We start from the raw sequence: 21360 nt of genomic DNA, 5'->3' as shown, positions 1-21360 counted from the left end.
ATGGCAGTTTCCACCTTTTTAGCTTCACCACTACCCTCACTTACCTAACTCTCTCAGTGAGTCCTTGTAGTTAACCAAATTTGCCATTCTGTTTACATAGTAGTAGTTGTGTTATCCTGGGCAAGTAATTAACCCTCAATCTCAGTTTCTTCATAATAAAGGAATAAAATAGGACCTCCCTAACAGGTCTTACTCAAAGTAGTAAATGAGATAATACTTGTGAAGTGTTGTGATCATGGACTGTTGTTCTCGTTGGTATTCCCATCTTATTCTGATGGTTATTCCTATACTAACTGAGATTTATCCCCTCATTCCTCTTTCTACCACATCAGGCTGATGAGCCACTCTCTCAAGTTCCAGTGTGACAATGATGATTATAAGGAGGACAAGATTATCATTTATTGGTCTTAATTGGCATCCCTCTCTGGATCTGTCTATATGTGGTCCCTATGATCCAGTCTGTGCTTACTTCTCAGTTCCTCTAATGGGTTAAGCCCTGCCTTCCCTTTTCCTAATTGTCTGGAAAACAATTTATTCCATTTTTATCTAGCAATTTTTCTTCTTCCTTCAGGTCTTAAACATCACTTCCTCAGAAAGTTGGCCTGTCGCAGCACTGTTCCTCTCGTCTTCTTCCATTCTTCCCCATCTTCCACTCTGTTCCTTTGTTATATTCTCTTAGAGCATCTAGGACTTTTCTTACCATCACATTTATGACAATTGTAATCAGTTGTTTCTCTAATGTTTGATATTGGCATCTCTCTACCTGGAAGATCATTTCCATGAGGCCTTGCAGGGAACCCTATTATTGAATTTACATCTGTATTCTCAATGCCTACTACAGTGCCCTGCGTAACGTACGTGTTTAGTAAATATTTGCTGAGTTAATGAATAACTCATTTCTACCCCCCCGCCCCATTGAGTTAATAGCTTCCTCAGCAGTGTTAACATTGAAGTTTGTGGTCATATTTTTAATTATACTTATCACACACGATTGCATTCTTTATATTTCCTTCTATCTGGCTATGAGTTTCTTGAGGCACATCTTTTTATTTCAAAGCCTAACAGAATGCTTGGCACTGGAAATATTTTTGCTCAATGAATGTTTATCAACGAAAATATGTTTTTAAAGTATAATTAACAAAATGGAAAATTTTACATATTTTTAATATTTTAAATATTAAAATATTTTAAATATTCAAATTGGAATCACCAGCAAATCCTACCAGTTTAAATTATATGCTAAGGGGGAGGAAGTATATAGTATTCATTTGCATGAAAAAGGGTAATATGGAAAGTATGTAAATTAGTGTATATGTCTAAAAAGTGTATTATCTGCTAATGGTAAACATTTGAATGTTTATTTTCTTGATTGGTCTTTTTCTCTAATATCATTTTTCTTAAAAATAATGCTTTTTTCTGAGAAAATTTAAGAATATTTTGTATCCTGCTTTTTTTCAGCAGAGATTTTTTTTCTCATTTCATTAAATGTTTTTACATGATTTTATTTTATTTTCCTATTTTTCTTTTAAAAGATGACCAGTAAGTGGATGTTAACCCTTGACTTGGTGTTGTCAGCACTACACTCTTCCAAGTGAGCAACGGGCCAGCCCTTTTACATGATTTTAATAGTAACATAGTTTTTCATCCTATAAATTTACCATGATAATGGTTTTGTTGAATGTGAACAATTTTTCGGTATTATAAACAATGCTCAGTGAACATTATGCAAAAATTGTTGTGTGCATATATATATGCATTTCCCTTAGAATTTTAAAAGTAAAATTAACTAGGTTAAAGGGTATGAACATTTGTAATACTGTTGATGTTACCAAATAGTTATCAGTTGTCCTCCAAAAAGTTTGCACCTGTTAACACTTCTAACAATATTGACAGTGCAAATTTCAGCTTACCCTTTCCTGCATTGCATACTGTAAGATAAAAAAATCTTTCTCAGTTTTTGAGGTTTAAAAAAGTGATAATCTGACCTTATTTGATTAGTAAGTCTGCAAATTTTTCACATGTAAATTGCCTGTTTGTGTCTTTTGCTCATTTTTCTGTTGGATTCTGGTAATTAGTATTGTTCTAATATTTTAATATTCTAATTTTCATTAAGCAATTTGTTTTGTTTATTGAAGATTTTTTAATTGAAAAAACTACATTTTAATAATATAGATTTATTTAAATAATTAGTAGTTTAATTCTGTTTTAAGTTCTCACATAGTAGAACCTGTTTTATTTTTGTAAGTAATGTTCAGTTGTCTTCTATGAAACTTTATAAAAACATATTTGTTTTGTAAACTAGGAGCCTTTTGTGGCAGATGAGTATATTGAACGTCTTGTATGGAGAACTCCAGGAGGAGGCTCTAGAGGTGGACCTGAAGCTTTTGATCCTAAAAGGTGAAGTAAAAATGGGATTTTTTTTCATAGACCCAATTCAGTGCAAATTTATGTTTAGAATAGAGGTTACTATTGGGATTCCTTTCAGCATTCATGTAAAGGGGTTTTAAATTGACCAAGACAAGACACATACAGTCCAAACAGAGCATTAGAAGTTTGGGACCATGTTTTTCCTTTTACATGCCTTTTATTTTAGAGAAGCACTTTAAGTGGTATCAAGGAAGGTATTTTATTGAGTATAAGAATATAATATTTTCTTCAATTAGTAATAAATTAGAAAGTGTTGATTATATTTCTAAAATAAAAACATGTTGAATATGTTGTTTTAAGAATAGTTGTAGATTGGGGGAACAGAAAGTCATTGAACTGTCGGATGCATAATATTTCTATATGGTACATTTATCTGCTTGACTGTTTTAGATAGGCCATAAAAGTTGTTTCTATTCTGGGGGACTAGTGGGGATTGTGAGTGAGGTTTTCATTTACCTCAGAGGTAATCTACTGAGAAGTCAACAGTTAGACTGGTCATATTTTCGAATGTCATATTTGTTTTAAAGTGATGTAGCCTGGATAAAGCTATGAAGAAGTTGTGAAATTATAGAAAGACTTGATCTTTTGATTGAAGAAATTCCTAACAAGATACTATCAAGAAAATTAATATGATCATCTCTAGTTCAAAGAACGCTTATTAATACTTTCTTTATAAGTGAACTGGTCAGTTTCTAATTATTAACAATAGATATAGATTGATACATATTCCAACTTTCCTCTATTAGATTATTAGAAGAATTTGTAAATCATATTCAAGAACTCCAGATAATGGATGAAAGGATTCAAAGGAAAGTAGAGAAATTAGAGCAGCAGTGTCAGAAAGAAGCCAAGGAATTTGCCAAGAAGGTACAAGAGCTCCAGAAAAGCAATCAGGTAAACATTTAGCTCAGCGGTGAATAGTTTATATAGGCCATACTATCTTTATTTCTTTCCACTAGTCAAATGATAGTAACTGTTGAGGTTTCCCTCTACTGCTCGTGTCCATAAAATGTTAATGAATTGTAATCAGTACTCTTGTCCTAGGCTTGCTACTGAGTGTTGGTTTGGGATCATAGTATTCCCTTCTCAGGAGTGGGTGATATCTAGTTCAGTGTGGTCCTTGCTTCCCCTCTAACAATGCAAACTTACAAGAATGACACTTCAGTAGACCTGTACTTTTAGGGACTCTATTAGCGTGGTAGTCATTTATATTCTTTTAATCATAAAACATAAAACAAAGTAATACTAGACCAGCTATTTCCTGGATCACATTTTTTCTAGAGAAAACCTGGTCTGGAAAGTTTCACAGAAGTCATGAGGTATATGTCCCAGTGAGAATTTTAGTGTAACTATGGGAAAAGTGGACACAGAACTCTTCCTTGGTCCATTTTGATGTAAAACCAAACCACTAGGCTGGCCCTGGGGCTAAGTAGGACAAGCTTTGTAGTCTCTTAGGCCCTAGACTTAATCAGAAAGCTCTGAATCCCTTTCACAGTCTGGACCTTATTGGAATTTTATCACCCTTTCCAAGTGTAATTTGAGGAGTATTGTTTAGCTTTGCTGCCTCCCAGGAGCTATTTGTTCTTTGTGTTAGAGTTTAGCAAGCTGGTTTCTGCTAAAATTTCATTTATTTAGATTCCTTCACTTAAGCATTTATATTTAATTAAGGAAGTCAGTAATTTAAATAAGATAGGGAATGTGTCTTTAAGTAGTTAAGGTGCAGTTTCAAATGCTTTTAATGCAGTTTTCCCTTGGTAATAATAACAGTATTAGTAATTAAGCTCTGGAGTCGGTCTGCCTGAGTTTGAACTACAGTTCTGTCACTTAATAGCTGTGCAATTTCAAGCAGTTTAACTTCTCCGTGCCTTAGTTTTTTCATCTGTAAAATGGGTCGTTGTGAGGATTAAATGAGTAAATACATGTAATATGCTTAGTCCAGTGTCTAGCACAGGGGAAGTTCTCCATAAATGTTTGCAGCTTTCCCCCACCTCAATTTAGTACCATATTGAATTTTCAGCAATTCTGCTATTGGCAATTCTAAGGTATTCATTGTACGCAATTTTCATCTACCACAGAACAATCAGTGTACCCTAGGAGAAGGGAAAGAATATTTTAGGAAGTAATGCACCTCTGCTTTAGTAGAATACTTGCTGCAATCTTTTCTGTTTCAAAACTGGGAGAGAACAATTTTACTTTATATATAATGTTAGCATCGCTTTTTACATATTTAAAATAAATGTTAAATACTGTAATCAATATATTTTACTTCTGACATATTTTTGATTCTTTTCAGTTTAGTAGCAAGAGAGTTCTTCAGATGTCTGGTCCATTTGATACTTAGTTCATCGTTTTCAGAACATTATTTAGCATTAAATGGTGTTGAGTACTTTGTTAAACAGGATGAGTAGTTAGTAGCTTGCTTTTTTGCTGACTAACAAATGTATTCATGATAAATGTGATTATTTTAATAGCTAAAGGTATAAAAGTGTAAAAGGTTTTCAGATTATATTATGCTAATGAGCATGAATTGTTCTTGTAGATCATCTTATATGTGACTCCTATGTTATCTTTAGTTACTCTAAGTTAGAGAGTAGTGATGATATTGGTTTAGTTGTGATGCGTATTAACTTATAAACTGAGTTCTCTGATTATATTTTATGCTTATGCACGTTTTTCCTAGGTTGCCTTCCAACATTTTCAAGAACTAGATGAGCACATTAGCTATGTAGCAACCAAAGTCTGTCACCTTGGAGACCAGTTGGAGGGGGTAAATACACCCAGACAACGGGCAGTGGAGGCTCAGAAATTGATGAAATACTTCAATGAGTTTCTAGATGGAGAATTGAAATCTGATGTTTTTACAAATTCTGAAAAGGTAAGTGCTGTCAGAGGATAAAAACAAATCACAGCATTAATAGCAATGCCCTAATTATGAGCTACAATTATTACTTTTTACAGTCAGACTTCAAATCAATGAATAGCTGACTTATTAAAAAGTTTTTATTGTTCTGAAATATAAATTAATACAGTTGTCTATAGATTGCTGATGAAGTGTTGATATTCAAATTTTAATTGGGTTGCCTGCCATTTTTGATTATGAAATTATGTGTGGTTTAGAAATGCTGAGGTAACTATGTTCATAAGTATTTCCTTATCATGTTTGACTTTTAATATTAACAGAATTTCTATAGTCTTGGAATAGTTACATTTTGTTGGGTGGTATTAGGGTGGTATGACATAAATCATGAATAAGCTAAAATGTCTTTCTGTAAAGGAATTCAGAGCTTCTAGTTTTTATTACTTGAATAAAGGTCTCTTATAGAGAATTAAAGAAATCTGAATTAATTATTTATGGAAATCCTTTTCATAGCACTAGTCACTTAATCCTGGTCTAAGGGTACATAGTATTGGCTGCTCTAAAATTTTGAAAAAAGGTAATTTAACTTGGTATTTTCCCCTCAGGGGAGGAAAAAAATCAAAATGCATGGAAAAAATGGACATTCTTATGCATCTTGTATGCCCATCGTAACATTGTTCGCTCATATATTGAATACGGTATTCCTGAATTATTCCAAATTTACTCCATAGAATAACTGATAGTGGAATGTTAAAAGCTAGTAGTATTGAAGTTCACTTTGAATTAAGCAACACATTTTTGGAGAGGAAGACTCTATAAGGTTATAGAATTTATAATTTTTAGAGATCTTTGAAAAATGGTTACATATGTATAGATAATTCCTCTAAAGAAATGACAGTATTTTAAAGAATTAGTTTCAGAAATTGTATTTGTAGTATCAAGTAAAACTGACAAGATTAATATCAAGAAAAATATAATATTTAAAAACTTGTGAAATACTGGCAGTATCTAGTTTCTGTACATTTATGTGATTTTTATATATAAGAGTATGTACAAGGCGTGAACACTGAACTATTTTTCAGGATAGGATCTCTCACCCTATAATGAGTATAGATCTAAGCAAATTATTAGATTATGGTTTTGACAGCTTTTGTAGTATTGTTGTAGAATATTTTATATATAGTATAAAGTATACAATATACTATAGTATATTGTAACCTTAAGGGCTACTTGTGCTTTAAACAATTTTTATAAAATAACTGTGAGAATTCAATAAATACAAACATTTACTGCTATACTACTTACTACGTTAAGCAAAGTTTACAAATAGTTTATAATGAGGACTTCTATATCTTACAAAACAGGAACAGACTCCTGATAGAAACATAGAGCTGGCTGTGTGCTAGACATATTCTTTCTGAAGGGAGTATTTGCAAGGAGAAAATAGTGGATTTTGCTAATATGACTAGATGGCATGGTGCAGAGTGATACTGAGGAGATAACTGTGGCCATGTGCAGCAGGATAGAGTGATTGTTTGATAGCTGAAAGTGACAATGACCTGGTGACTATGAGAAAATGGAAGCAGAAATATTATATTCACTATCATTTGGTGCAAAAAGTAGGAACAGGCCTTGCTGTTGTTATCCACAATTGCTTGCCAGATTTCACAAGAATACTTTTAAAAATCTATGTTAATGTTATTAGCTTTTTCTTCGTATTTATGAGTCTCTTTTTTAATGTAAAAGAAAATGAATCATCATAAAATCGTTATTAAACTTGTGTCAAAATAAAACTCAGTACTAACGTGAAATTTAAAGAAAAAGTGAATGTTACATAGCTCTCCTACACTATTGTGTAAGTAAGCACAAATATCTGCACTTAAAAAATTTTAGACTTCTTGCCTAAATCCCTTAGTTCTACAACTTGAATTAAGTACACACATTTTTATACTATATTTCATTCAAGAGACTATAAAAATTTTTTCTTTGCATTTATAAGTTTATATGATCATTAATTGACAGGCATTTAAGAAATATTTTGACATTTATTTGTCCATATCTGTGGTGGGATACAGTGCTTTTTTCAGTACATGCATATATTGCACAATGATTCATTTCGTGTAGATAGCATAGCATTGTACCCAATAGTCTGCCATTTTTCCTCCTCCCCATTCCCCCCACCCCGCCCTCTGTAACCTTTATTCTATTCTCTACTTCTATGAGAACCACTTTTATATTTTTTAAATTCCACATATGTGTGATATCATATGGTATTTGTCTTTTGTGCTTGACTTACTTCACTTAACATGATGGCTTCTAGTTCCATCTATGTTGCTGCAAATGATAGGATATCATTTTTTTTAATAGTATTCCATTGTGTTTATATACCATGTTTTTTTTTAATCCATTCATCCATTGATGGACATTCCATCTTTTGGCTGTTGCGAATAGTGCTGTGATGAGCTAGGGAGTGCAGGTGTCTTTTTGATGTATTGATATCATTTCCTTTGGGTATATACCCAGTAGTGAGATAGCTGGGTTGTAGGGTAGATCTACTTTTAGTTCTCTGAGAAACCTCCATACTGTTTTCCACAGTGGTTGTTCCAATTTACACTCCCACCAGCAATGTAAGAGAGTTCCTTTTTCTCTGTATCCTCATCAGCATTTGTTATTTTTTGTCTTGTTGATAATAGCCATTCTCACTGGAATGAGGTGATATCTCATTGTGGTTTTAATTTACATTTCCTTGATGATGAGTGATGTTGAGTTTTCATGCAGCACTTGGACATTTGTATGTCTGTTTTTGAGAAATGTCTGTTTAGGCCCTTTGCCCATTTTATAATTGGGTTATCTGTGGTTCTTTTTGCTGGTGAGTCATTTCAGATCCTTATACATTTTGGATATTAGCCCCTTGTCTGATTTGTGGTTGGCAAACTTTTCTCCCATTCTTTATTGTCTCTGCACTTTGTTGACAGTATTTCTTGCTGTGCAGAAGCTTTTTAGCTTGATGTAGTCCCATTTATGGATTTTTGCTTTAGTTGCTTATGCCTGTATAGTCTTGCTCAAAAAAGTGCTGCCCACTCACATTTTGTGTAGTGTTTCCCGTTTTCTTCTAGTAGTTTCATAGTTTTGGGTCTTAAATTTAGGTCTTTGATCCATTTGTGTTGATTTTATATGATGAGAGAGAGAGGTCTGTTTTCAGTTTTGTACTTGTGGATATCCAGTTTTCTCAGCACCATTTGTTGAAGAGGCTGTCTTTTCCCCATTGCATATTTTCGGCACCTTGTTGAAAATCAATTGGCTGTAAGTGTGTAGGTTTACTTTGGAACTTTCTATTCTATTCTATTGGTCAGTTTGTTTTTATGCCAGTACTATGCTGTTTTGGTTACCATAGCATCACTGTATATTTTGAAGTGAGGAAATGTGATGCCTCTAACTTTGTTCTTTTTGTTAAAGATCTCCTTTGCTATAATAGGGTCTTTTGTGATTCCATACAAATTTTAAGATTGTCTTTTCTATTTCTCTGAAGAATGTCATTGGTATTTTGATAGGGATTGCATTGAATATGTAGAGTGCTTTGGGTAATATGGACATTTTGATGACATTAATTCTTCTGACCCATGAACGTGGGATATCTTTCCATTTTTGTGTGTCCTCTTCAATTTTTTTCAGCAGTGTTTTATAGTTTTCATTGTAGAGGTCTTTCACCACCTTCATTAAAATTACCCCTAGGTATTTCATTTTTTATCTTATCTGACCACAATGGAATAAAACTAGAAATCAGCAATAAAAGGGACACTAGAAACTGTACAAATACATGGAAATTAAACAGTATGCTCCTAAACAATTAATGGATCAAAGAAAAATCGAGTAGGAAATTAAAACATTCCTAAATGCAAATGAAAATGAAAACACAATAAAGCAGAACCTTCCCATATCAGCCAGCTGCCAAAAACGAAAACACAGAACCTAGGGGATACAGCAAAAGCAGTTCTAAGAGGGAATTTTATAACAATAAATGCCTACATTAAAAAAGAAAAAAAAGATTCTAAATAAACACCCTAACATTAGAGCTCAAGGAGCTAGAAAAAGAACAAATCAAATCCAAAATCAGTAGGAGAGAAATAACAAAGATCAGAGCAGAAATAAATGAATTAGAGATTTAAAATAAATACAAAAGATCAATGAAACAAAGAGTTGGTTTCTCAAAAAGATAAAAAAAAATCATAAACCTTTAGCTAGACTAATAAATGAAAAACAGAAGACTCAAATAAAATCAGAAATGAAAAAGGAGACATTATAACTGGTACCACAGAAATACAAAGGGTCATAAAAGACTACTATGAACAATTATATACAAATAAATTGGAAAACCTAGAAGAAATGCATAAATTCATATAACTTACCAAAGTTGAATCATGAAGAACTAGAAAACCTAAAAAGACCAATATGTGTAATGAGATTGAAGCAGTAATAGAAAGTCTTGCAACAAAGAAAACCCCCAGACCAGATGGCTTAACTGCCAAATTCTACCAAACATTTAAAGAACACCAGTTCTTCTCAAACTCTTCCAAAACACTAAAGAGGAAGGAATACTTCGAAACTCATTCTATGAGGCCAGCATTACTCTCCTATCAAAACCGGAAAAAGACACAACAAAAAAGAAAACTACAGACCAGTAATCCCTAATGAACACAGATATGAACATCTTCAACAAATACTAGCAATCAGAATCTGGCAACACATTAAAAAGATCATACACTATTATCAAGTGGGATTCATCCCAGAGATGCAAGGATGTTTCAACATATGGAGATCTATAAACGTGATATATCACATCAATGGAATGAAGGAAGAAAACCATATGATCATTTCAATAGATGCAGAAAAAGCATTTGATAAAATCGAACACCGCTTCATGATAAAAAACACTCAACAGATTAGGTATAGAAAGAATGTACCTCAGCACAATAAAGTCCATATGGTACGACAAACCCATAGCTAGCATCATACTGAATGTACAAAAATTGGAGGCTTTTCCTCTATGATCTAGAATAAGATGAGGGTTCCTACTTTCCCCAGTCTTATTCAACGTAGTACTAGAAGTTCTAGCCTGTGCAGTAAGGCAAGAGAAAGCAATAGAGTGCATCAGATAGGAAAGGAGGAAGTCAAACTATCCCTATTTGCAGATGACATGATCTTGTATAAAGAAAACCCTAAAGACTCCACCAAAAAATTACTAGAACTAATACATGAATTCAGTAAAGTGGCAGGATGCAAAATCAACATATAGGAATCAATAGTCTTCCTATATGCCAACAACGAAATAGCCGAAGAAGAAATCAGGAAAGTAATCCCATTGACAGGCATTTTTGTTGTTTTATTCACTTAGCTTAAAGTGGGATATATGCAGCAATAGGTCCTAAATTGTTTTCCTTTTTGGGTTCATAAACTTAGAAGAGACTTATACTTTGCTTTCAGCAAGGAATGACTTGAATTTCTTCAGAGTAAACTTGAACTGCAGGATTCACTGGGAAGGAATTGTGGCATCAAAAAAATCACTAAATTTCGGTGCTAGAAAGACAAATGTTTGTGTTTTATTTACTCATTGGTGATACCCCAAATGTAGTCTTGTTGTTTTATTTGTTGTGGATTTTTAAAAGAAAATTGTTCGGGAGAGGGGCGGTGGGCATATATAGGGAGATTTTACTATTTTCAAATATACAATTATTTTTTGATAAATGTAAGAATTTTTTTAAAAAAATATTCCTTTTATTTATTTATTTTTAATAGATAAAGGAAGCAGCAGACATCATTCAGAAGTTGCACCTAATCGCCCAGGAGTTACCTTTTGATAGGCAAGTTTATTTCTCAAGAGCTAATTTGATACATGTTGTAATTTACAGAATAAAATTATATTTTTTCCCATATGATTTTTTTTTTGCACATTAATTCACCAAAAATTTATTGAGCATCTCCTTTGTATAATATATAGGATAAAGTAGTGGATTGAAAAAAATATGGTCTACCGTTAATATCTAAACGTAATGATATACCTTGAAATAATTTTAATCCCTTGCTTGTCTTTTAGAAAAAAAAGGAGAATTTTGAAATTGGCTGAAGTAAAATTTTGAATTTTTATATTTTGGACTTTAAGAACCAGGATGGTAGGACAGTGAGAGTTTAAGCATGGGTCCATTCAGCTGCCTTTTTCTGTTTCTAAGTGAGGGTTCTTAACCTTTTTGGGATCTTGGGCACCTTTGAAAAGCTGATGAGAGCTATAAAGTTTCTTCAAAAAATTAAGATACGCACAGATTGTTGTATACAATCTCATGGAGTTTAAATTGTTTAGCCTATCCACAGAACCTTTCCTGGAAACTTCTGGTTAAGAACCCCTGTTTTAAATGCAAGGCCCAAGGGCCATCACTAAGTTAGATTTCATCCTAAAATAAACTCTCCACTGAGAAGGAATTTTTTCATGATTCTCTCTAGTCCATAGAATGTCAGACTCTTTAATAAAATCTTGATAGTAATAGTAAAATCCATGTGTGTATTTGAAATAAATATGACTTCTTACAGCAGATAATATATCTGTAATTCTTTTGGTGATACTTGAAGATCTTCTGGTACAGATAGAATATGGATGTACTGTTATACTTAAAGCTTGACCATTATCTCCCAAACATACAGAGAATTCACCTCCCCTGCCAAATGGATTTATTTTACTCTCAGTTCTCTATCATCATAAAGGATTAGCAGTCATTATCATCTGTCATTATTTAGCAATTATTAATAATCTCAAACTTGTCCAGTATTATAATTTAACTTCCTGCAATAATTTTTAAAGCCACCCACCAAAACCTCTCTTCACCTTTATCTCATTTCAGAGTTGGACCACTTACTTAATTGGGTAAAATTTCCAGTTCAAAACAGATGTATGAAAATAGTTGGCTACATCCCTGATCTTTTTCTCCATTCTCTTCTTTCTCTGCTGAACATGCATGCATTTACTCATCTTTTATACCCCTCAAGTACAGATTTCTCTTACAGTTTTGTTTTATTCACTCTACCAAGCCTTAGAGTCAAATATATATCCTAATCAGATTTAATTTTTTAACACTGATCAATATAACCTTACGTGCATTCTGTGATCTACCATGACTTTGATAAGTCATTTTTTTGTAACTCTCTAAAATTTTCTTTGTTCATCTGTCCTTGTTATCTCTTTTGCTAGCCACTCTCCTTTTTCTTCAAACTGATTACATGAGATCTCTCAATATCAATTTTCCATGCAATGCATTCCCCCTTGATATCTGAGATTTGAAAAAATTCTACTGTCTGGTATTTTAGTTTTTGAATTTCTAAAAATTGAATGGTTATTCTGCCAGGCACATTGCTGGGTTGTTTTTATGGCCTCTTTCATTTTTCTGGTTTTAAAATAATTCATTTATATATTATTATTTTATTATTAATCGTTATGATTTTATCTTATCGCAGATTTCATTTTTATTAATCATTTTATAATTTATCATTAATGTATCATTATCATATATGTTATTTTGTCACTGTTTTTCTTCTAAATAATAAAAATAATGGAACTTTACTTTTAAAAATTCCAGCTGGGTAAACAGAGAAATAAATCAAGTGAATTTGATAGGCCAGTGATTATGAGTAAGGATAGTTAACTCAGTTTGGGGACTGGCTAGGTTGTTAGTGCCTCATGCAGAGCTTTCCCTCTTTAACAAGGGAATTGATTTTCAATGTAAATTTCCTAAATGAGAAACAACTACCCCATCTGAATTGCCTAAATTCAGGTTTGTCACCTGGCATGCTTTCTGTCAATATTTTCCCTTCTGGCATTGTCTTTTTCTTTTCTTCTTTTTTTAAAAAAAATAATAACTTTTAAATTTTATAATAGTTCTAAATTTGCAGAAAAGTTACAAAGATAATACAGGGTGTTCCTGTATACCCCTGCACCTAGTTTTCCCTTTGTTAGCATCTTACATGACCATGGTATGTTTGTCACAACTAATGAACCTCATGATTGGTTTTTATCTTTCAGATTTTCGGAAGTAAAATCTAAAATTGCAAGTAAGTGGAGTTCTGTTTATTTTAATTTTTTTTGAATAAGAAAAAAAGAAAATTACTTGTGTAAAAGCAAAAAGCAAACAGCAAAAAGAAAGAAAGTGGGAACAAAGTTATCTTCTCACCCCATCCCTCGGTTTGATTCCCTTTCCCTGAAACAACCATTACCAATTTCTTGGATATTCTTCCAGAGTATTCTATAGATATGCAAGCATAAGACATGAATCCTATATATATATATATGTCTATATATAAATGTAGTTTTACTATCCTCATTTATTTAAAAATAATTGGTAGTATACTGTACAAATAGCTTAGACCTTGTGTTTTTAATTAAGCAGTATATTTCAGAGATTGTTCTATATCAATGCATATATCTCTGAATAAGGTTCTTTTTTTTTTTTTTTTTTAAAGCTCATATCATGTGAGCATTCTGATACCTATTTATCTCCGTACACAATTAGTTTGGTTCTTGCCAGTCTTTGTATTATATTTTAGGCTAGATTATTTTAGGTTTCTGGAAAGACCACTATATTTGTAGGCTTCAGGGTAACCTGGGTCACTGTTTGGTAGGCCATTACATAGAAGGTTCAAGGAACCACCTATATTCCCAAAAGTCTTAGAATAAGGATAACATAGATAGGTGAACTTCCTGGAAATGATTTTGAATCACTATAGATTAGTCCAAGTTCAGGTGTTCATTAAGAACTATACTTGGGCTGGCCCGGTGGTGCACTGGAGAGTGCGCCGCTTGGGAGTGCGGCGGCGCTCCCGCCGAGGGTTCGGATCCCATGTGGAGACTGGTTCCCGCTCACTGGCTGAGTGCTGATCCCGTAATAACTTCGTATAGCATACATTATACGAAGTTATACGATCCCGCCGAGGGTTCGGATCCCATGTGGAGACTGGTTCCCGCTCACTGGCTGAGTGCGGTGCGGGCGCAACACCGAGGGTTGCGATCCCGTTGCTGGTCAGTAAAAAAAAAGACAAAAAGGAAAAAAAAAAAAGAACTATACTAGCTGTATACATGTATTGAAATATAACTCTGTACCCCATAAATATGTACAATCAATATATGTCAATTAAAAAAGTAAAGAACCATACTAGCCTCAAGACTATAGTGAATTAAATGCCACATTTAATGTGAAATTTGTTGTTCAGTCAACATTTTTAATGGTAGAGGCATCTGGACTCTAGTAGAGTTCTATAGTCCTCCTCATTCTTTCTATAGCTTAAGATTTTTCCTACGTGTTTTTGTCAGAAATAGCATCTGGAGAGTTTTTTTCCATTTAGCTGCTGGTTTGAGTAACAGTGGTAAATGGTTCAGACTCTGGAGAACTCAGCTGTTTTACCAGTTTGGAAGTTTTTTGTGTCATGAAAATAGAGGTTTATGTACCACAGTATATTATAGGGGCTAGATCCACTGCTTGTAATCTCATGTTTTGTAATTCTTTTAAAAGAAGGTTAGATCCATAGTCATTATATTTGTAAATAATTTAGATACTGGTAAATAGCCTGGATGCCTTATATGCCTCAGTGTAGCTGAATGACTTTCTTTTTATTTTTAGGTAAATACCACGATTTAGAATGCCAACTAATTCAGGAGTTTACCAGTGCTCAAAGAAGAGGTGAAATCTCCAGGATGAGAGAAGTAGCAGCAGTTTTACTTCATTTTAAGGTAAATAGTAAAAATTAAAAATGAAGACTAGTTTTGAAGGTTCTAGAGATTTATAAGTTCTATTTATTGCAGTCTCTGGTTTTTTCGTTATTAGAATGTATGACTATATCACAGTGATAATTTTCATTGTTTTGAATAATTTGAATGTTTTATATCTCTGTGTAAATGATGTGAAATATTAGGTATTTAATATTTAGTTAAAGATTTTATATTCAATAATATTAATATTTTATCAGTATGTTTTTATATAGTTTGATAAAGAAAATCATATTGTCTGCCATATTGCTTTCTAACTTTTTTTTTTTCAGTCAGACATCTCATGAAATAGATCAAAGGTGGGAAGGGTCAAAAGTTACCATAAATATCTGGTGAAATGTAGGAACCAGAGTAAATGGAGTGTAACTATTAAAATATTTAAATAATAATTATTTTTTTAAAGAAAATGTAATTTTATTAATTTTTTTACATTCTAGGGTGTTGTTGTGGACCAGTTGGGAAGGTGTGGGAAAGGGGAAAGGGGAAGGAAGTAGAATGGAGGAAGGAGGAGGGGTGGGATTGAGACCTGTGGCACCTCCCTCATTCCTGCAGGGGGGACCGTGAGGCTTCCAGTGGTGGCTTGGTCATTGCCAGGCTGGGTGCAGATGTCGAGCATGTGTGGCAAAAGCCCTCGCCTGCCATCACCTCAGCTCAGGAACCTGGGGCCCTTCTTGCTGTGTCCTGGTGGTCATTGCTGGGCTGGTTGCATGTGTTGGAGGGGCATGGCCCTCAGCCCTGCACCGACCCGGCTCCAGAGAGCCTGGGGCACTTTCTGCTGTGGTTTGGTGGTTGCAGCTGGGCTGGTTGTGGGTGTAAAAGACTTAAATTAAATCCAGGGGATTTCAGGTGGTAATACAAAGGAATCTTGTATTGTGGAACTGTTTTCCTGGAATTTGAATTGGGGAGAGAATCTGTGTGAGAGTGTTTTTCTGCCGAGAGGTTTCTTAAGGAAATAATTCTTCCTTTGGTTTGTTTCTTCACATTAGTGTCAGATTAGGGAAATGGAAGATACTTGTTGGACTGTTCAATCTGATAACATCTTGAGTATTGAGAATGACTCTGGAGACAAATTGTTTATTTTATTGCTTACCTTGTTTTTATCTGATTTGATAATGGGCAGAGATCTCATTATAGTGAGCTTGCTATGACAAATTAGTTTGTCTTAAACATGTTTTATTAAAATGGATTCAGTTTAAAAAGTAAATTTACAGATTGCCAGTTAAACACAGCTCTGTCCAGATTCTTGCATGGGAAAGCAAATACTTGGAATGCAAGAGAGGAAAGGAAATATATACATATAAAAAACCTTTTTTCAAGACCTTAAATTTGTGTGTGTGTATGTGTGTGTATGTGTATGTGTTTTGGAATTGAAGGAGTTGGCTAGGTCATAGGGCAAAAATTACTATGAAGAACTCAATTATACCTCAGTTATCTTCTTTCATTCTGAAGTTCAACAAAGATATGTATCAACTGACCAGTTTCATCACAGAAAGTCACTGGGAGAAGACACCTATATTAAGTTACTGGTTCTCTATAATTAATTTTATTTAAGTCCGACAACTGTTACTGTGGACATTTACTGTGACATATCCATAGCTTTATTACATACAGCAACTCTTTTATTGAGTTTATTGTTATTATAATTAAACCAGAATGGTGATAACAATGTGTTTCTTCTTTGCAGGGTTATTCCCACTGTGTTGATGTTTATATAAAGCAGTGCCAAGAGGTAACATAACAGTACACTTTATTGGATTTCATTTTGTGCTAATTTGTGTTTTAAAACGATTTAAAAAGTATATATTCACTATGTAAAATGCTTCTGCTTTTTAGGGTGCTTACTTGAGAAATGACATATTTGAAGATGCAGCAATACTCTGTCAACGAGTGAACAAACAAGTTGGAGATGTCTTTAGTAATCCGGAAACAGTACTGGCTAAACTTATTCAAAATGTATTTGAAATTAAACTACAGGTAACTTTGAACAGTAACAAATTAAATAATTCTTAAGTCAATATGTGATTTTTTCCCCCTATATTTAAATTTTTTTTAAAAAAAATTACCTGTATAGTGACCTTAGGAGTGCTAATCTATTTCGTCGAGGGTAAAGGAATGCCAGTATCATGGGTTTTTGTGGGGAGGGGAGGGAGTTGGGCAGCTGGCTGGTACAGGGTTCTTAACCTGTGACCTTGGTATTATAAGGCTGTGCTCTAACTAACCGAGCTACCCAGCCAGCCCAATATCGTGTATTTTTTAAAAGTTTTGTTTTTCACCAAGACAAAGATGCTAATCACTAAGTGTCATCAGAACACATGCTTGTAATTTGGGTAGCAGTAGTAGTAGTAATAGATTGTAGTAAGGTAGCATGATTTTAGAGGGAGTGTCCTCACCTTGACCAGTAGATGACATTTGTGAAATTGAACAAGAGAAACATGTGTAGTCTGTCGAATTTTTATAGTATGATACTAACACGGAAAGGAAAACACAGGCATTTAATATATAACCTTAACTTTCATAGCACTGTTCTTTCAGGCAACATTTCCTAAACTATGTTTACCACTAGATTAAGCAGTGTCCAATAAATGTTTGTTTCTAAACACAATTCAGGACTTTTAATGCCTTTAAAAGTACTAGTAAATGTTGTGATTCTCTAGAAGTGGGGCTATAATGTATAGCATTTCCCACATTTGCTGACCAAGGAACCCTATTGTAGAGTTATGCCTGTTAATGTCTCAAGAGACACAAATGTTACCTAGACCACAGTTTAGGAAATGCTTCTTTAAGGAATTGACACCATCAGTGTAGCCTCAATTTTTTGTTTTTTTGTTTTTTAACGTACCCCATGAGGCAGAATAGGTCAGTTTCAAAAGAAAAGGTATTTCTTTTTTTTTTTTTTTGTCTTTTTGTCCGTGTCCGGCAACGGATAGCAACCCTCAGTGTTGCCCCCGTACCGGACCGGGGACCGGCGACGGGATCGCAAGCCTCGGCGTTGCTCCCGCGCCTCGCTCAGCCAGCGAGCGGGAGCCGGTCTGTACGTGGGATCCGAACCCTCGGACGGGAGCGCCGCCGCGCTTCCCAAGCGGCGCACTATCCAGTGCGCCACCGGGCCGGCCCAAGAAAAGGTATTTCTAAATTCTTAATTCTTATACCCAAGACTATATAGATCTTCTACAGGTGAATATGAGAAGCAGTAAAATTTAAAAACCTGTTTTTTATTTCTTATAATTGGTCTATTTTCTATGCATTGCCTTTTTGGTTGAATTTCAAGTCAAAGTAGTTCAAAACTATAGTAATTTTAGAGGAAAAAATACCTTGAGAAGTTATAGAATTTAATATTTACTTAACAGAATATTGACTTTTTCTTTTTTTAGAGTTTTGTGAAAGACCAGTTAGAAGAATGCAGGAAGTCTGATGCAGAGCAGTATCTCAAAAATCTCTATGATCTATATACAAGGTATATTTTTAATTATTAGAAAATAATAAAAGAGCTCAGATTTTTCTTTCTTTTTTTAATAGAAAGTGAGGAGGTATTCTGGTAGTTTTGAATAACAGCTTATCAGATAGCACTATACTTTTTAGCATTACATTCTTGGCTTTATAGACTAGTATGAATATTATACAAGAGCAGCATTCTCAGTACTTTAACTTGAGGAATTGGATTTGATGCTTTATGTTAATGTACTTTAATGAAACAGAAAATCTTGTTTTCCATATTTAAACTCAGATGTGAGGATTTTGTTTCTGATTTTAATTTGAGCTATTTCACTATTCTTTATTTTTTCTCTAGGAATTAGTATAATTACATTTATCTACAGTTAAAATTTTATTTATTTATTTTTATTTTTAATTTTAAATTTTATTTTGTCAATATGCAATGTTGTTAATTATTGTGGCCCATTACTGAAACCTCCCTCCCTACAGTTAAACTTTAAAAATTGCAAGAGGAAGTGGTATATTCTTAACAAATGACAATTTTAGCCTTAAGTCTGATGTGAGAATTTGTCTTGTGCTTTTATAAATAGCAGTGTTACTCTTAGAGATGTTATCGTGGAAGCTTTATATGGAGTTTTTTCCCTTGACTTTTTCCAACCCTATTGCTGTTTTTTAGTGTCTTTATTTTAGGAGATTTTTTAAAAAGTTCCCTTAAAGAGGAAGTCCATCTCAATAACAACACTAGGGTGACTCTGTTTTCAGCAATGGGAGATAGAAAATTAAAGGAAAGTCCACATGGACAAAGATGAAACAGTGGGAACAGAGAGTAAACTTCTCAGTACTCTGTTTTGGGTACCATGTGATGAATGACGTTAGAGAATACTTGAGGCCATTCTGCCACAGTTGCCATTTCTAGACTGGTTCATTGCCTCATAGTTTCTTCTCCTAGGTCATCCATAAGGAGTTTGTGACAATTCTCAAAACCACAGTGTTGTTTGTAATATTTCATTCTACTTTATATTTAATCCTATAAACCTGCTGTCTGCGTCCTCAGTATTCTCCCAGGGTTTATGAAATGGTGGTTTAACATAAGTCATTAAAGTCACATTGTAAAAATATGTATTCCTTAGTATTGTTAGTATACCTAAAATATACATTAATCTTTTTTTCCCCCCTTTTCCATGAAAAGAACCACCAATCTTTCCAGCAAGTTGATGGAGTTTAACTTAGGTACTGATAAACAGACTTTCTTGTCTAAGCTTATCAAATCCATTTTCATTTCCTATTTGGAGAACTATATTGAGGTGGAGACTGGATATTTGAAAAGCAGAAGTGCTATGATCCTACAGCGCTATTATGATTCAAAAAATCATCAAAAGAGATCCATTGGCACAGGAGGGTGAGTGTTTTTGTTAAATATTATAGCTAAAACTACATACATTAAGAACTTTATTATATTTAGACAAACTTATTGAATATTGATTGTCATTAAACTGGTTATTTTCTATGAAGAATTCTTCTAACCAAGGTTGTTTATACTATTGATCAAATCCTGGTTGTGAACCGTATGTTGAAATGAGCCAGCATAACATGATTAAAATGTTAAGCAGATATTTGTCAATTAAAAAGAATTTAAAAAAATTTTTTTTTTTAATTATTTTTTTTTCCCTTTTTGTCTTTTTTCGTGACCGGCAACGGATCGCAACCCTCAGTGTCGCGCCCGTACCGGACCGGGACCGGCAACGGGATCGCAACCCTCGGTGTTGCACCCGCACCTCGCTCAGCCAGTGAGCGGCCGGTCTGTATGTGGGATCCGAACCCTCGGCGGGAGCGCCACCGCACTCCCAAGCGGCGCACTGTAGCAGTGCACCACCGGGCCGGCCAAAAAAAGAATTTTTTTTTAATTAAACTAGAATACCAATGATATAAAGAGTTCTGTAGTTTCTTTCTGATAAAGTAAATGAGTCCAGAGTATTGACTAGGAAGCACAACTTTTTTGTTGTTTCTGTTACTGTTACAGGTGTGAAAAAAAAAAAAACCAAAAACAGCAAATAATTCACAATTTAGGTGCCCTGAATTATAAGTTCTTTCAACGTCCTGGGCATAAAACTATTAAATAATACATTAAAGTCTGTTATTATTCCCAAACTAGAAGAAAATGTCTTGCTGTAATAATTAGAAGCATCTCAGTTATCCATACCTTAACTGCCTGGGACACCAGTTGATTCTATAAGGATATAGAATGACTTCTGTGGAGCCATACAATTAAGAGTCCATTGTCCACACGCATACACACCCAAACCAATTTCTTGTTTCCCAGTTTGTTGTGTGTTAAATAATGATCAGAGAGAGGTTATAATTAGGAGTAAGACGTAATGAGTGAAAGGCAGTAGCAAGAAGGGGAAGAGAAAAACTAAAGAACTATCATAGAATTTTAAGAATATTAGTTCACAGTAGTCTGGAGCTACTATATATTCTGGGAGTAAAAAAGTCTAAGCTTCTAACATTTATTTTAACCTGTATAATAAAAGTTCCAGGTGACTCTCAGTCATTAAGAAAAGCTAAATTATGTTTAACATGTCTTGGTTATTATAGTGAAGAAATGTGCAATATGTTTAAATTGTTAAACATATTTCAAAATTGTTAAAATTTTAGTTTTATTTTTAAGCAGGAATTTTTAGTTATCTGGAATGTTAACTTATTTGGAATAGATCACTTCCTGAGGGAACTAAATGAGTTTTTGGCTATTGAGTCAGAATTGTAAAGCTGAATGGACTGTAGAGATTCTAAGTCCACATTTAGTCATTTTTTAGACAAAAGTCTTTCTGTTAGAGATCACGGCTTG

The 21360-nt window shown here is 33.8% G+C and overlaps 1 protein-coding gene across 1 annotated transcript in view; it reads left to right on the top strand.

Moving 5' to 3' along the window:
• The window catches only part of EXOC5 (exocyst complex component 5), a 66109-nt gene that overhangs the window by 22345 nt on the left and 22404 nt on the right, over positions 1-21360 (top strand). The window contains exons 2-11 of the mRNA XM_008589241.1: positions 2303-2397; positions 3174-3321; positions 5108-5302; positions 11078-11142; positions 13347-13375; positions 14938-15047; positions 16768-16812; positions 16917-17057; positions 18455-18537; positions 19705-19914. Coding sequence (XP_008587463.1) covers positions 2303-2397; positions 3174-3321; positions 5108-5302; positions 11078-11142; positions 13347-13375; positions 14938-15047; positions 16768-16812; positions 16917-17057; positions 18455-18537; positions 19705-19914 — 1121 coding nt within the window. The remainder of the gene's footprint in view (positions 1-2302; positions 2398-3173; positions 3322-5107; positions 5303-11077; positions 11143-13346; positions 13376-14937; positions 15048-16767; positions 16813-16916; positions 17058-18454; positions 18538-19704; positions 19915-21360) is intronic.

This window comes from Galeopterus variegatus, unplaced genomic scaffold (assembly GCF_000696425.1).
Source record: "Galeopterus variegatus unplaced genomic scaffold, G_variegatus-3.0.2 Scaffold135, whole genome shotgun sequence".
Classification (NCBI taxonomy): domain Eukaryota; kingdom Metazoa; phylum Chordata; class Mammalia; order Dermoptera; family Cynocephalidae; genus Galeopterus; species Galeopterus variegatus.
This window is presented reverse-complemented; position numbering and strand designations above follow the sequence as displayed.